Here is an 18,068-nt window from a genome sequence, read left to right on the forward strand (position 1 = left end):
GTACAATGGAGCAATATTCATCCTTAAAAAGGAAGGAAATGCTATTCTAACACACGCTACAACATGAGCGAACCTGGAGGACATTATGCTACGTGAAATAAGCCAGTCACAAAAAGACAAATACTATATGATTCTACTTATATGCGATCTCTAAAGAGGTAAAAAACTCACAGAGACACAAAGTAGAGTGGTGGCTGTGATGGGCTGGGGGAGGTGGAGAGTTGTTTAACAAATACAGTTTCACCTTTGCAAGATGGAAAGTTCTAGATACTGGTTGTACAACAATGTGAATATACTTAAACTACTGAACTCTATACATTTAGAAATGGTTAAGGGTAAATTTTATGCTATGTGTTTTTGCCACAATATTAAAAAAATGATGTTAGAATGCTAAGTTCCTTCACTCTTCTCTAATTTTGATAAACTACAGAATGTGGAAAGGTAGCTGAAAAATAAGTGTAGACATGTGAGATTTAGTTGAGTATGTTTTTGAAAACTGACATGAAGTAGAGTTTACAAGGTATTGGAAGTTCATTTAACTCTGACAGCGCTGCCTTCTAAAAGCACCAAGACACAGAGGTGCAGCGCCATGGCTTCCACTGCAGGGTCTGCAAGCACCTGTCTCTCCAACTAGTCCTTCCATTAGATGTATTGAACTATTGGAAACTGGTAACTCTCATGTAGCTGACTATTTCTCTGGCACCTACTGGGTGCCTAGGGCATGGAGCCTGACAAAATTACAGTTTCTGCCCTGAAAGACATTTCAGAGTTCTCAGTTTATCAAGGTTTTATTCCTTCAACCCTTGATTAGACATGGGCATTTGGCAAAGAGATAAAGATAGTGTCCAAAGCTTTCCATATTATTTTTAGGCAATGCCATATCACTTTAAAAACAACCAGTATATGCACAGGATGAAATACTATGCAGGCTTTAAAAGAAGGAAATCTTGCCATTTGCCACAACATGGATGAACCTGAAGGACATTATGGCTAAGTGAAATAAGCCACGCACATAAAGAGAGCATGATCTCACTTATATGTGGAATCTAAACAAGTTGAACTCACAACAGAAGCAGAGAATAGAAAGGTGGTTACCAGAGGCTGGGAGACAGAGGGACCTGGGGAAAGGGTAGGCACTGGTCAAAGGGTACGAAGATTCAGTTAAACAGGAGGAGGAGTAATTTCTGGAGATCTGCATAGCACTGCAACTAGAATTAATAACTTTAAAAACATTATTTATTTAATTTTATTTTATTTTTGGAGACTGAGTCTCACTCTGTTGCCCAGGCTGGAGTGCAGAGATACGATCTTGGCTCACTACAGCCTCCACCTCCGGGGTTCAAGCAATTCTCATGCCTCACCCTCCCGAGTAGCTGGGATTACAGGTGCCCGCCACCACACTCAGCTAATTTTTGTATTTTAGTAGAGGTGGGTCGCTTGATCTCGAACTCCTGACCTCAAGTGATCTACCCATCTTGGCCTCCCAAAGTGCCGGGATTACAGGCATGAGCCACTGTGTCCAGTCAATACTGTATTATTTATTTCAAAACGGCTAAAAGAGATCTTAAATGCTCTTACCAAAAAGAAATAATATTTGGGTGATAGATACATTAATTAGCCTGATTTGATCATTCCACAATGTATACATGTATCAAAACATCACACTGTACCCCATAAATATACACAATCATTTGTCAATTAAAAATAAAACTTTGGGCATGGTGGCTCATGCCTGTAATCCTACCATTTTCAGAAGCCAAGGTGGGGAGATCACTTGAGCCCAGGAGTTCGAGACCAGCCTGGGTAACATGGTGAACCCATGTCTCTAAAAATTAGCCAGGTGTGGTGGTGCATGCCTGTATTGCCAGCTACTCAGGGAGCTGAGGTGAGAGGATCTCTTGAGACCAAGAGAGCAAGGCTGTAGTGATCACACCACTGCACTCCAGTCTGGGCAACAGAGCAAGACTCTGTCTCAAAAATTAGTAATAGGCCAGGTGCAGTGGCTCACGCCTGTAATCCCAGCACCTTGGGAGGCCGAGGCAGGTGGATCATGAGGTCAGGAGTTCAAGACCAGCTGGCCAACATGGTGAAACCCTGTCTCTCCTAAAAATACAAAAATTAGCTGGGCATGGTGGTGCGTGCCTGTAATCCCAGCTACTCAGGAGGCTGAGGCAGGAGAACTGCTTGAACCCAGAAGGCGGAGGCTGCAGCAAGCTGAGATCGTGCCACTGCACTTCCACCTGGGCAACAGAGCAAGACTCCATCTCAGAAAATAATAATAATAATAATAATAAATTAAAAACAAAACAAAACAACTTTTAAAAAAAGCAACCAGGTAGTCATTTGTCACTTACCATATATAAAAGTACTTTCTAAATGATCTATGCAAAAGTTTTATTTATATGGATGACTGAGAAAATCACGTATGGACGTATATACGCATATTCACGTATGTGTCTATTGTATGTGCTGTTTGTAAGCAGGTATTTTTAAGCTTTTATGAGTTGACTAAAATCCTAAGTCCTGGAATAGATTGCATATCACAGAATTAGAGAAAAATGAAAGATCCCCGACAAGACACACACACACACACACACTGACGACCCTGAGACACAATCTCATGCAGGCCCTGGAGTGAGCTGTTCACTTCCTCAGGTTTCTTTCCAATGCAGGTGGAGGTGGGGAACACCTGCTGGTACTCACAGTCTCGGCATCACCATAGAAGGCGGCCAGGTCCAAGGGCGTGCGGCCATTCTTGTCCATCTGGTCTATCGCAGCTCCTTCTTCAACCAGATACTGGACCACTGCCCTGTGACCTTTCAGACAAGCCCAGCTTAATGCTGACAGACCCTCTTTGTCTAGAGAAGAAAGGGCTGCACCTGAAAGGAAAGCCCATTCACAGAACATGAACCTTATGAGATGACAAAGACAGAAAGCAAATAATTGCACACCTGCAGAACACCTGGCCTGAACCGAGTGTCAGTCAAGCACTGTAAAGGGCAACACTGGCCAGATGGGCTGGCAGAATGGTCATCGCTGCTGAAGAGGAATACCAGGCACGTGGCTGTGTTGCCTATTCTCTCTACTGTGTATCAGAAAATTTCCATAACAGCCAGGCGCGGTGGCTCACGCCTGTAATCCCAGCACTTTGGGAGGCTGAGGAGGGTGGATCACGAGGTCAGGAGATTGAGACCATCCTGGCTAACACGGTGAAACCCCGTCTCTACTAAAAATACAAAAAAAATTAGCCAGGCATGCACCTGTAGTCCCAGCTACTCTGGAGGCTGAGGCAGGAGAATGGCATGAACCTGGGAGGCAGAGCTTGCAGTGAGCCAAGATCACGCCACTGTACTCCGGCCTGGGCAACAGAATGAAACTCCATCTCAAAAACAAAACAAAAAAAAAAAAGAAAGAAAATTTCCATAACAGAAAACTTAGAATTTGAATCAGAAAGCACTGAATGCATCTGCTAAAGTTCTCTCTCTGTGTCTGTCCAAAAGAAACCTTTGAGGGCATGATGCTGCTACCTTTTGAAAGGAGGAATTCCACGGTGCTCAAGTGCCCTTCACAAGCAGCCACCATGAGGGGCGTCCGGCCTTGCTTGTCACTTAGGTTCACATCACAGCCGCGTTCCAACAGCAGTCTAACAATCTGGAAGAGACACTTGAAATTACCATCCTCCTGCTGCCTTTTCAACCACACCTGCTATACCCCGACAGGTTTCTCAACCTTTAAAAGTAGTCAAATGACTTTCTTTCAAAAATCCCTAAGTTGCGTGAACCATGGGGCCTGGAAAATCTTTCCACTGTATTCCTTTGAACAGAATCTTTTCCAAAATATATGCTCTTTTCAACATGCTCAATTCATTGCTGTTATCTACTAAATATACACATACCAGACAGAAATGGTAATTTGGGGGAGGAGGGATGCCAATCGCAATCTACAAGGACAAGACAGCCACAGGGACGTGGGAAAATGAAGCACAACTCAGGGGGGCAAGCAGCAGTCACGGGGTCCCCCACGGGCACTGAAGCTAACTAAGTACCTACAGCTGAGTGCAGGGCAGGAGGGGGTTGCAGAAAGAAGCTCGCCCACTACACACCCAAGCCATGGGCTTTCCTAAGATGCAGCACTGGCGGATGCCATGCCCTTTGGGGAAGGCAACTTTTAGCAAAGCACCCTGAGAAGATTCTCAGCCCTAGAAATACGCCTTTCAACCAGGCATGGTCATAAGGTTGGGGAGGAAAAAACCCCAGAAAACCAGACAGGGGTATCCCACCACCACCATCCCAGCAGAAACTGCTTCACCCACAGCTTAGCCCAAGTTTTTCCCCAACACATCACCTGTTACATGGCCGCAGCAATAGGAGGTGACACATTCCCACTGCCTTCTTGCTTGTTATCCACTAACAAATGCTTTCCAAACTTCCCCGTGACTTAGGACACAGCAGAGCCAGGAAAGGATTAGCCAGAGGATCACGGTGAAGCAGTGAGGGTGACAGGGAACAGATGGTACAAACCAAGCTCTTAGGAATGGAAAGGGGAGAAGAATCTTGCCAGGAAGCACTCACAGCTCCTACCAAAGGAGCCAGCAGGCATCGGCAGAGATGCGATTCCATGACCAAAACTTTGGTCTAGAACATTCTTCTTTGTAATGGTCATAACATCCTTTGTATCCGTAGTGTATGTGCAACCTGGTGCTAGGTGAGGGGTAGGTATGTGGTCACTGCTTATGAAATGAAGGAACAAGGATCCCCTGGCTCCCTTGAATGAACCACAACAATGGATCATTCATAGTAAAAAACAAAACAAAACAAAACAAAACAAAAAAACAAAAAATAAAACCCAGCCTGAATCAGTGCTGGACCAGAGGGAAACATTTTCTTTTCCAAAGAGCACAAAAGAACTGCTCTTCTTCCAAGTATGTTGGACAAATGCGTCCCAAAACTACAACACGTATGTTAGAGCAAGTCTCTTGTTACCACGATGAGTCCACCCACTCCACCTCCCTCCGCAGCTGAAGGCAGTGGCTGTGTCTCTGACCTGAATAGCTCGGCCTTGAGCAGCCTTGCTCCCCAGCCTATGTGGCCAACTGTGTTATCTTGTCAAACGTGTGGCTCTATCAAGTAATCCCGATGGCACAGAAGCTGAGGATGGGGAACAGACAGGTTCAGGGGAGCTGCATGTGCTCTCAGGGGAGCCAGGCAATAGTGAACTCCATCCTCACTCATTGCTTCCGAAGCATTCAGGGGCCCCCCGGGTACCTGCCAATGCCCCTGGCGTGCTGCACAAAACAAAGGTGGAACCCCTCTCCTGTTTGTCTGTGACACAGCAGCTCCACGCCCCAGCAGCAGCTCGCAGACCTCCAGCTTCCCTCTTCCTGCGGCAGCAGTCAGGGCTAAAGGAAAGTCACATAGCGGGGAATCTGTTAGCATGTGGTGGAGCACAGATGGCCAGAAATTCTTTGACAGTTCTCTCCGCCAGTGGAAGGTAGGGTCTATATGTCCTCCCCCTTTGAACCTGCGGGGGCTCTGTGACTGCTCTGACCAACAGAACACAGCAGAACCAATTCTGTGTGAGTGTCAAGGCCCAGGTCCTAGGAGATGGGCTGGTTGTACATCCTTGAACACTCTTTCCTAGAGGCCGGATGCCATGCTGAGAGGAAGCCCAAGCAGTCCTGTGGTGAGACCCATAGAGAGAAGAACTGAGGCCTGGGCATGGCTGCCAGTTCCAGATGGGCTCCCAGGAGACAACCAGCACCAGCCGGCCAGCCACATGCATGTGCCATCTGGAAGCGGATCCACCAGCCTGGGTCAAGCTGCCCCAGCTAAAGCCATGTGAGCAGAGGTGAGTCATCCCCACCATGCCCGGCCCAAACTGTAGATTCAGAGGTGGCTAAGTTTTGTTTCTGTTTTTCACAGGAAGAGATAACCAGAATACAGTGCAACACAAACACAGGTTGGTATTATTGTCTAGTTTGACCTCTTACCCTAAAATCATAAAATTTCATTCAACAAGAACAATCACTCAGGCAGTCTAGCGTGCATGTCACTCCCCCCTCGTTAAAGAATCTCCTTAACAAGTCAAGATTCAGGGTTAAGAAAGTCAAGAAAGAAAAGAAGATCCAACTGTAGAGGGCCGGAGTGAACACGCTGGCCCAGAGGCAGTGAGCTGTTGTGGCGGTGCTGCGAGAAGTCAGCTAAGGATGAAAGAAAAACGGTATGCAAGGAGAGAGGACGAGACCGGGTACTCATGGCACTCTCCCATCAGCCTGGGCCTCCCCACTCCCCGATTCTTAATTTGGGGGTAATAGGCAGGGGGTATAGTTCGAAGAGTTGCTTCTGCTCATCGCAGGAATCACTGTCTAGAGAGGAGGACGGAGGAGGTGGCAGAAACCACCCCAGGCCAGGACGATCGGCTCTTCAGTGGGACCAGAGGCCAGCAAAGGGCTGAGTGGCGAGGGACGGCTGTTCTTCTGGAGGGAGGGAGGGAGGAGATGGAGCGTGGCGCCCTGGTTCTATTCCCAGCACATGCCTGGGATGACCCTGTTTCTAAATATAGCCTCCAACCTATACATTTCCAGTTTCCAGAATAGGGAAGTGTTCTTAAAAGTCAGTCAGGCAGACAGACCTCTCAGGCTGAAAATGGGGCAACACAGAAACAGGCCTTCAAAAGGTGTGGTCCACATGCCAGGGAGCCTATGAGGAGCACCCAGCCCCATTAGTAACCAGGCTCACTAATGAGAGACGGATGTGGAACAAGAAAGCTCACACCCTGCTAGCGGAAAGGCGCACAGTGGCTGCTCTGGAAAACAGGCTGACGCTACGAGTAAGTTGAAGATGGGTGTAACCCCCCCACCCAGCAAACCACTTGCAGAGATGCACCCCGCAGGCACTCTCAGGGTGCACCAGAAACACAAGCAAAAATGCTCACCGCACCCCGGGCTGCAAGCAATCCAAACAACCATCATCAGCAGCAGCAGTAGGCTTCAACAAAGTGGCACAGTCAATCAGCAGAACACTACATGTCTACAAAAATAAACACCATGTGGCTAAACACGACTGACCAAGTCAGTCTCACAAACTTAACAAGGATTCAAAGAAACCAAACCCAAAATAAAACATAGAGGACTTTGTTCATACACAGTTCAAAAGCAGAATGCTGTGACAGCCGTCTCGTGAGAGGGTCACCTGTGGGCTTCCGATTAGCAAGGGTGGGACCTGGTTTGTCTCCTGTGCACCTTCTGAGCTCGGGTCTCAGAGCTAAGCCCCAGGAGCCAAGGGCTCAGGGATGCTGGTGTCTGCACACACCCCTTTGTCTGCCTGTCCTCTCTGACACCCCTCAGGGCAGCTAACAGATGCCTGCTTCCTCTAGTTCCTACAATAAAGCCCAGGGAAGCTGGGAGTCTGTTGCTGATTTGTGACCTCCTCTGGTCACACCAGCCAGCATGGCCATGGTTTAACCTCCAGGAGCCACATACAAAAAAGGCGGCAAACCAGTTATCTCCCTGCAACAAACTAGCTACCCTACTGAACAGTCTCTACAGACTGTCCTCAGGGCCATGGTGCAGTGTGGCTGGCGACCTCACCTCTTCACATGTCACAGAGAGGTAGCCACATCTGTCCCATGGATCACCTGAGCTCCGTGTTCAATCTGGGGCCTCGTCAACGGAAAGTGAGGGAGTGAGTGTGGGCAGCAGGCAGTCCTGGTCTTGTGGACCTAAGGATGTAAAGGTCAGGCCCAGGATGACTGTGGGGAAAGCATCCCCTTCTCCATCCTTCCAGAAGGGCAAGGCAGCTCTCACTTTGCTTCTGGTCCTCAGTCAGTGTGGACCTCATCAGTGAAGGGACCTTCCTCAGTGGCCTCATCATAGACCAGCCCCTCGTAAGAGTTTACACAGCAGCCCAGGGAGCTCAGGGCCAGTCTGCAGGCCTGGCCGATTCCTCCCACGCCCTATTCCTCACCACCCAGATGATGGCCTGTTTCTTTTCAGAAAGGAGGCCATCACGTTTCTCCAGAAAAATGCGTTTAAAGGGCTCTGTTCTGATGGATGTCCTCAAGCCTCTTGATCTATGTTTGTAGCAGACAGCACTAAAGCAGTGGGGGACCAGAGGAGGTAACAAGTCAGGAGCTGACTCCCAGCTCCCCAAGCCTTGTCTGAGCACCAGAGAGAGCAGGCATCTGCCAGCTGTCAAGATGCTCTGACACCTGATGCTACAATATTTTTCCATGAGGCATAACAACTTCAGTTCTCTGTGGTAGAACAGTCCATCACGTGCACTGGGACATGGTCCCTTGCAGCTCTTCAAGGAGGTAGCTGGTAAGCCCAGCCAAGGTCCTCATGAGAAGTCAGTGCTGGCACCAACACGTGTGTTCAGTGAGTCATCCTAGTGGAGGGCACAGGGGGCCTGTGCACCATGGTTCTCAGAAAGTGAGAGACTGCTCAGCTCTGGAGTCCCAAGGTCCAGGATGTAACACAGCACAAGACACCTGAAGACATGATCTAGTCTCAGTTGCTATGTGTGACCTTGGCAAATCCTCAAGGTCTGTGAGCTTCAGTTTTCCCACACAGAAAGCTAAGGAGTTGAGCCTGACCAGAGTTATGAAAAGGCCAAAGTTTCCGCAAATGCTTAGTCCTCATTTCATTCTTTAAATGCACCTTATTTAAAATTTTGTAATAAACACAATACCCACCCCCCACCCAACCACCACCACATTTGCAGTTACTAAAGTCTTTCTTTTTGTTTCTGAGACAGGATCTTGCTCTGTTACCCAGGCTGGAGTGCAGTGGTGCAATCTTGGCTCACTGCAACCTTTGCCTCCCAGGTTCAAGGGATTCCCCTGCCTCAGCCTCCCGAGTAGCTGGGATTACAGGCATGAGCCCCCATGCCCGGCTGATTTTTATATTTTTAGTAGAGACGGGGTTTCACCATGTTGGCCAGGCTGGTCTTGAGCTCCTGACCTCAGGCGATCTGCCCACCTTGGCTTCCCAAAGTGCTAGGATTACAGGTGTGAGCCACTGTGCCTGGCCGCTGTCACTAAATTCTGATACCTTGGGGCCCAGCGCATTACCATGGGTGTCCAGAATAACTTACCACTGGGCAGTCTTCATAATAGTGCTTTTCCTGTCATCTTTCTAGTTAGATAATTTCTTAGAACTACAGGAAGAGCCGTTCTTAACAACAATTGCCATCTGCATCACTGATCTGGATGACGAAGTGGATTCTTTCAAGACAGCGCAACCAGAACAAAATATTGAAGGGCACGGATGCTACAGCTGATCTGGACTGCAGGTACCATTCATATTTGTGTTATGCAAACAGGCCCATTGCCCTTCCTGAGCAGACATTTAATCTCAGTGCGTGTATGTAAAACTGACATAAATACCATTAACAGGATGGTATTTATGTCAGTTTTACATACCGACGCACTGAGACAGAGGTGGGGAGGCGGTTCCCATACCTAAAATGTTTGGAAACCAGGGTCCAAGGTGATCCTATCTGTACTCTGAGAATCTACACAAACCAGTTCTGGTCCCTGGTGTCCTGGGAATTCCTGCTGTAGTCTCTTCCTGCCACAATGATAATGTTAATGATTCCTACTAATATAAGGCTTGGGGTACTTTTATATTGTGAGAGACCAGAATATGCCACCCCAAAATATACCTTTTTGCATAAAGATTTTGAGCTGATTACTTTGAGATACTGAAGACACAGGAGGGATTCCAAAAACAGAGAAGTTATCCTCTTGTAAGACAAAATTCAAGGGTGTCTTCCTTTCTATACCAAGAAGAGAAGGATGACTACATGACTAGAGACTTCTATCAATGAAAAATCTGGCTCACAAACCTTACCCTTGTTAATCGCTTTTCTTGGGTACCTCCCCATAACCGGCCTTCCCCACACCATTTATCTTTGTTTCAGGGGTTTTTTTGTTTTTTCCTTTGAGATGGTTTCTCACTCTGTCACCCAGACTGGAGTGCAGTAGCACAATCTCAGCTCACTGCAACCTCTGCTTCTCGGGTTCAAGCAATTCTCCTGCCTTGGCCTCCCAGTTAGCTGGGATTACAGGCATGCACCACCATGCCTGGCTAATTTTTGTATTTTTAGTAGAGGCGGGGTTTCACCATGTTGGCCAAGCAGGTCTCGAACTCCTGACCTTGTGATCCGCCCGCCTCAGCCTTCCAAAGTGCTGGGATTACAGGCATGTGCCACGGTGCCCGGCTGGGATGATGGCTTTTAAGCCTAAAATCTAAGCCACCTCTTGGACACTGACTCATTTCTCTGGGTATCTCCCACAGATACAACACAAGATAACAAGATACACCTGCTATTCGACTTCTGTTTGTGTTAATCTGTCTTTCATTGCTGCAGTCTGTCCCAAGAACTGCGAAGGGTAAGGATAAAGTGATTTCTTCCTCTCCTACAATATACATTATCTGGATTGATCTGATCTTGTGATTGTTACACTGGAAGATCTGGGTATTGAACCACTACCTGGATCTGCTTCTGCTCTGCCATTTTCCTCCAGGCAAAGAACAACTCCCTCTTTCTCTTCTCCCTGGTTAACCAGAAGGAGGAATGAATCAAAACAAAGACACATTGGCTCCATGCAGAGGCAGGGCCCAGGTAAATGCATGACACCATGCGAAGGAATAAACACAGGACTCTTCCATTTGATGAGATCTGAAGCAGCCCATCCACCACAGCATTCTGTTCTTTTATTCAGTAAACAAGTTTCATCTCCATTATAAATGGGGCCTTTAAATCAGGATTTCTGTTGCAGCTGCTGCTGAATTTTTGCAACAGCAGCACATCAGAAATGATAGTCCAGCACTAAAAATAGGGACCTCTGTTTCACAGAGGCATCAGAGAAGCCACAATTTGGAGCAACTGACAAGGGGCAAGTGTGCCACCCTGGGCATGGCAACGGGGTTAGACCCTGTCCTCCTCCTTTTCCTTCACAACTCTTGCTATGGTATTTGGTGACTTCCTCGAGGCAACTAAAAACCTGTAAGTACAGGCAGACTTTGCTCAGGCTTAAAACAGATCACGTACTACACACAAATTTCTGACGAGGCTCTTGTTTACAAATGATGCAGACAGAAAACAAGATCTGTGTTTTCCTTTTTCTAAGCAGATTGAGTATTCTGGGGCCATCGCTGCAAACTCCTGAGGCTCTGCCATTTTCAGGGGATCTCAAGTTTTAGCAGCCTCAGGGACTTACCAACACCATATACGGAAACAAAAGAGACTGAAGAATAGCCAGCCACAAGCTTAAGCAAACAGGACCACGGCTAAATTATGCTCAGGAATTCCAGCTATTCTGCTGCAAAGGCCGACCTCGGGTGCTGCCTACCAGGCTCCAGTGAGGGTTAATGCACTCCGCCTGACCCGAAGGAAAAGAGGGCAGGGGAGGGCAGGAGAAAAGAATGCCCTGCTATGGGCAGTACCTTGCCTTCTGGCCAGTGAAATACAAAGATGGAGAAAAAAAAAAGACTTGGTATGAAATGGGAGCTCAAAAATCAACGTGAACAGATGGCACTTTTTAGGACTCAAATTGGACACAATTTATTCTAGTTGCAAAATCCTTAACAAGATGGCATTTGTGAATTAGATTCCCATAAAAACACATATTTTCTGAAGATCTGAATAATTTCACCTCAGCAACTTGCCTCCTGTCTTGAGAAGGCAAGTAGGTTTGTAATGGCAGACGTTCATTTTACGAACAACCTGACTGGCCGGGCGCGGTGGCTCACGCCTGTAATCCCAGCACTCTGGGACGCCGAGGCGGGCAGATCACGAGGTCAAGAGATCAAGACCATTCTGGCCAACATGGTGAAACCCTGTCTCTACTAAAAGTACAAAAATTAGCTGGGCGTGGGGCTGGGCGTGATGGCACACGCCTGTAATCCCAGCTACTCGGGAGGCTGAGGCAGGAGAATTGCTTGAACCTGGGAGGTGGAGGTTGCAGTGAGCCGAGATTGTGCCATTGTACTCTAGCCTGGGCAGTAAAGCAAGACTCCATCTTAAAACAAAAAAATCAAAAAAAAAAAGGCCGGCGCGGTGGCTCATGCCTGTAATCCCAGCACTTTGGGAGGCCGAGGCTGGCAGATCACGAGGTCAAGAGATCGAGACCATTCTGGCCAATATGGTGCAACCCTGTCTCTACTAAAAGTACAAAAATTAGCTGGGCATGATGGCACACGCCTGTAATCCCAGCTATTCGGGAAGCTGAGGCAGGAGAATCACTTGAATCCGGGAGGCGGAGCTTGCAGTGAGCCGAGATCTCTCCACTGCACTCCAGCCTGGTGACAGAGCAAGACACGGTCTCCAAGTAAATAAATAAATATATATTAAAAAAAAAACCTGACAACAATCTGAACGTATTGGAAACAGCAGCAAGAGAGAATTTTTTGCACCATAAAATGGATGGTTTGCAGGAATCTTTTATATACTAAAGTTCTCTGGGAAAAGATTGGATTTGCAAAAACTCCACTGTCAACTTGCTGGGGACACAGTCATTCCACAAACAGGGCTATTCCTAAAATTTTACAGCAGATCTGTCACTCAAATTCACGGGCTGTGCTACCCAGGCTGAGGACGGCTTGGCTTACAGATCACAACAATGGGTCTGTATTCCCACCCACATTTGGTTTTGGACCCAATTTGGGGGCTTTAGAGAGAAGGGCAGCAGGGTCAGTACACACAGAAGTAGCTTCCTGCTGGCAGACTATGACCTTTTCATGCATTACCCATGAATGTATGAAAACCATTCTCCAAGCCGGAACGAACTACCTCCGGAGAACAGCTTACACCAGGAGAACCCACTTTCTGCTGGCTGAGAGGGCACTGCGGGCAGGGCAGGGTGGCTGGGCTCTGCCTGTATACTTGTATTCACATGTGGAATTTACTTCCTATTATCCTGGCCTCTCCCATATTTTATAAAAATGAGTGGAAAATGAAAAAAATGAGTGTCAACATTAATTGAAAGCAGCAGGGTTCTCATAAATGTCATCTAATTGTGGCCAAGGTGAGAACTGTGAGATGCGATGAAGGTAGTGATGCTCGACCCTCAGCCCCAGGCCCAATGGCCACACCCTGCTCAACTGTAAAGGCAGAGACCACCAGGAAAGAGTGTGCCTGACACATTGCACATTTCTCAGCTACTTTATCTCAATGGTAAAATGTAATGAGGGATTTTAGGATTTTTTTTTTTTTTTTTAACTCTGGGAATGACTGCCTGCCCCACCTTTGTAACTGACTCTAAGTGGCTACACGGAGGCTGACCAGTCAGACTTGCTTTGCTGCCACTGGGAGCTCAGCTGTCACGCTGAGGGCCTCGGGGAAGCTGGCCCCCATGTCCTCTGGCTCAAAGCAGCAACCCCTCCCCAAAAGGCCAGGCAATGTGCCACCCCGCCCCACCTTCTAGAAATAGGACTAAGATTTACAGAAGCCAAATTTCGTAGCCTCGCTTTGTTCTTTGTTAGGCATTTCCTCCTGTCTCTGAGGGAGGGGAAGGCTTCTATTAGAAGAACATACTTTCCAAGAGCTATAAATTTTTCACCTCTACAAAGACCAGGCAGTTATCTAACCTAATCCTAAACAATTTAAAGGATAAAATGAAGGTAATCAAGATGGCTCTTCCAGAAAACTGTACTTGCACTGGGAGACAAACGTCCCAAGCCTTGGGGTCTGGGACAAGCCTCCAACACTGCCAAGCCTCAACTGAAGCTTCTGCAGGCTGGGGCACTGCTGTTCAGTGACCTCACGAATGGGAAGCCAGCACTGCCCCAGGTACAGTCACAGGCCGTGTGACGATGTTTCAGTCAGCGACAGACTGTGCATACAACAGCACAGTGGTCTCATAATACCATATTTTTATACCTTCTCTATGTTTAGACACGCAAGTATTTACCTTTGTGTTATAGCTGCCTACAGTATTCAGTACAGCAATATGCTGTACAGGCTTGGAGCCTGGGAGCAATAGGCTGTGCCATCCAGGCTTGTGTAAGTACACTGGCAGATGTTCACACAATGACCAAATCGCCTAAGGATGCATCTTTCAGAACTATCTCATGCACAAATTTAAAAAGTTGTGGTTTTGAACACCTTGCTTATTGTTTCCCATTTGCCAAAACTCTCCCAGGAGGGCCAGATCTCCCAACAGCCATGATGGGCCTGCAGAAGCAGCCTGGCTGGGGCCAGATACGGGGATTCTGTGTTATAAGGCAACAGGCATCAACCAAGCATCATGGAAAAATGTGGCTCCCTCTGCTGACAGATATGACCCTGTTTTCACCGAGCTATCTATGGGAGGTGAAGACACGGCAGAATCCAAATCTGGGGAACCAGAACGCTCCTGACCATGTTACAAATTCTACTGTAAAAGCACTGTCAGCCTGTATGTGCATTTGAGATTAAACAGGAACCTCATAATTGCCAACTTCTTTTAAAAAATAAAATGTGTAACTGCACCTGTAAACAGGACTTCACACGTGTGACCAAAATTCCTTTCTTTTCCATCCTTATGACTCCATCTTCCAAAGTAATTGCAAAGTTGAAGACTCCATCACTTACACATCCACTTACTCAACCGACAAATGTATAGCATACATTAATAACACATTACAATAATAATATTAATCAACTTATCACAACCCTGACAATACATAGCATTTATTGAACACGCATCAACTGCTGAGAGCTGCACAAAATACCCTGGGTGGATTCTCATTTAATCTTGTTAAGAACCTTTTGAACCAGGTGTCATGATGATGCCCACGTTACTGAGGTGAAATAACTGAGTCACAGGAGTTACATCACCTGCCCCAAATCACAAAGGGAATCACTGTCAGAGTCAGAAACCTAACCCGAGCAATGGAATGGACCTGAAGCCATGCTCTTGATCAAAACAGGAAGATGCTATTGGATTTAAATAACATACCATGCCATTTGTAAAGGGCTGCCTACACAATGCTCTTGGTCCTCCATATTCATAAATTTGGTGAATTTATGAATTCTACACAATCAACTTCTATGAGGCAAGCACTACTCATAGTTCTGTTACAGATGAGGAAAATAAGCCCCAGAGAAATTAAACAACTTACTTAAGGTCCCACAGCCAGTGGGAGTGTGGCTAAGTCTAAGGATTTTGTTTTGTTTTGTTTTTTGAGACAAGTATCACTCTGTTGCCCAGGCTGGAGTGCAGTGGCATAATCTTGGCTCACTGCAACCTCTGCCTCCCAGGTTCAAGCAATTCCCTGACTCAGCCTCCTGAATAGCTGGGATTACAGGCACCTGCCACCACGCCTGGCTAGTTTTTGTATTTTTAGTAGAGACTGGGTTTCACCATGTTGGCCAGGCTGGTCTTGAACTCCTGACCTCATATCCGCCTCGGTCTCCCTAAGTGCTGGGATTACAGGCATGAGCCACTGCACCCAGCCAGTCTGAGTTCTTAGCTCCTACACTGCTGCCTCCAGGAAGTCACCTTTAAAAATATCTAAAGCAACCAACAACCTTCTATGAGTGTTGTTTAGCATGAAAGTACCAGAAAGTGCTTCTCTTTTTCTGAGGAACTGCTGTGATTTCTCCCATGGACAATAAAGATAGTTTACAAGGAGTGTGCTCCCCTCTAATTCTGGCCACATGGCATTCTACAGCCACAGTAGTAGCTCAGTTTAGTATGCCATGGCACGAATGTTTGAGTGGTTCTTCATGTCCTATTCCTGACTTAGTGTTTTAAAGTTCTTATCTGCATCATTTCAAGTAAGCTTCTTCAAATCCTTTGAGGAATAATGTGTGTGCTATAAATAATGTAACCTCAATTTAAAAATAATTTCCTAAAAGATAAACAATATAAACCATCTTTCATACAGACTTTGTTCTTCTAAGAATCCATGAGAAGACTGGACCTTTGGACAGCTGTCACTTCTAAAGTGTGCTGAGAATGTTCACATGTGGAAGGCTGGGTTACACACCAAGTTATTTAAAGCAGGCATAAAGTTCTGTCTCTCCTCTCAGTAAGGACTAAGCTTGTGCTGAGGACTTGGTTACGTGCCAGGACACCACGTGAGTTCTCAGTGTAAAAAGGGGGCATTTCCACAAAAGCATTTTACACTATCTCACATCTGGCCCCCAAAACACAGAAAGAATCCAAATATCATTTCAAGAATTTGAAAGAAACAAGGATGATTTTTCTGTGGGAGTGTAATCCTTCCCAAAATATGAATGAATACATTTTTCTGTTGAAGGCAGAAGTATTTTTTGTTAAACATTCAGGATTCACTCATTAGAAAAATGGATTCTACCTACAGCAAGAACAGCTTGAAGAAGATGGTCAAGGGGCCAATTCATTCGTGCTTGAGACGCCACCCCTGGGTTTCTACCTGCTCACTGCTGGCCTCGCAGCCTGCCCTACAGGGTGGGGACATGCTGACCTGACCCCTCTGCCCTCTTTGCAGAGAGGAGTGGTCTCCAGAACCCACCCACATCAGGGGCAAAACCCAGGGGTCTGTGAGACCAGGAGGACAGGGTGTGGACAAACCCAGCCCCCTCAGTTCTGATCCCCCATCTGCCTCCACTGTTTGGGGGACCCCTGTGCCCATCCTTTCCATCCAGAGCCCTGTTACCCCTTCCATGTTGGTAACCCCACTTTGTCCCTCCTTTATAGGGCACAGGGTCACCCCACCCCATCTTGTTCCTTTCAGGATCCTGGGTAGTCCCTCCCACGCACCCTTGAGGGTACTGGCTTACTCCCCACCATGTTGTTATGCCAAGGACAGTTCCGACTGACAGCAGCCTGGATTTCCATGCCCACTAACCTTACTGAACCTTCTTAGAACAAACACTTGCAGAGGACGGAATGCCTTGATAAAAAATTTCCAAAACCAGTACTGGTGAGATGCTCAGGACCTCTGAAAAATCCAGTATCTTCAGTATTCGACAGCAAGTCACAGTTTTCCCTACAGGATCCTCCATGTGTGTTCCATGTAACACATATTCTCCACATGCCCCAACAAGCCATGGACAAACACTTTCCTTCCAGTCTCTCACCTGAAATTCTGTCCTGAGATGTGCATGCATTACCTAATGAGGAGGATACTTCCTGATTAAAGGTCACACATCATCAATGACAGGGATGCATCCTGAGAAATGTATCATTAGGTGATTGCATGATTGTGCTAACACCACATGGTGGACTTACATGAACCTCGATGGTGTAGTCTACTACATACCTAGGCTACATAGTACAGCACCTTGCTCTAAACTGCTAACCAGTACAGCCTCTTACTGTACTGGATACTGTAGGCAGCTGTAACACAGTGGTACTTGTGTAACTAAACACAGAAAAAGTAGCAACACAGAAAAAGTAAAGACACAGTATTTTTATGGGAACACCTTCTCACATGCAGTCTGTTGCTGACAGAAACATCATTATGTGGGGGATGACTGTATATGTGACTGCAAGGCTCAATCCAGTAGGCCTGACGTTTATTTTACATTCTTATCAAATAACAGCCCCTCCTCTCTCCAAAATGCCTAAGGTAAATTCAAATGAAGAATGGGTCATTTTTACACCAACAGTAATAAGGCATCCGGCTCCCTGTGTTCTGGGGCGGCTTTGGATGTGGGAAGCCCACTCTCCATGCCTGGGGCTCCCTGTGATGGAAGCCAAAAGAGCCACAAAAGGGGAAAGGAAAGCAGTCCCATGGAAACAAGAGGGAAACAAAAATCATCAAAGTATCAAATACAACAGGACCCAGCTTCACAGCCCAATTTGGAAACAGGTGCGAGGATCCCGCCCCCAAGAGGGGCCTGGAAACACCCACCCCAGCTGCAGGGCACTGCCTAAGGGCTCAAGATCCAGAGGGAGCCAGGTTCTGTCCAAAATTCCATCCAGAGTTAGTGAACAGTGAACTACGGTGAGCACACATGCTGAGTGGAACTGCTTCAATGCGCTACACAAAGGGAGGCCTGCGATGCGGCTAAATAGCCCATTCAACTGACAGTGGAGAAAATCTGGCCCATCTTAGGAACAGAGGCAAATAGTTGCTTTGGCAATAAAAA

The 18,068-nt window shown here is 46.9% G+C and overlaps 1 protein-coding gene across 2 annotated transcripts in view; it reads right to left on the bottom strand.

The window, feature by feature from the left end:
* TANC1 (tetratricopeptide repeat, ankyrin repeat and coiled-coil containing 1) overlaps positions 1-18,068 on the bottom strand; it is a 273,934-nt gene that overhangs the window by 10,122 nt on the left and 245,744 nt on the right. For both annotated transcript variants that reach the window (XM_011947131.1, XM_011947130.1), the window contains exons 20-22: positions 5,265-5,398; positions 3,528-3,651; positions 2,704-2,879 (exon numbers count right to left, since the gene is read on the bottom strand). In XM_011947131.1, coding sequence (XP_011802521.1) covers positions 2,704-2,879; positions 3,528-3,651; positions 5,265-5,398 — 434 coding nt within the window. The remainder of the gene's footprint in view (positions 1-2,703; positions 2,880-3,527; positions 3,652-5,264; positions 5,399-18,068) is intronic.

This window comes from Colobus angolensis, unplaced genomic scaffold, assembly GCF_000951035.1.
Source record: "Colobus angolensis palliatus isolate OR3802 unplaced genomic scaffold, Cang.pa_1.0 Scaffold259, whole genome shotgun sequence".
NCBI lineage: Eukaryota > Metazoa > Chordata > Mammalia > Primates > Cercopithecidae > Colobus > Colobus angolensis.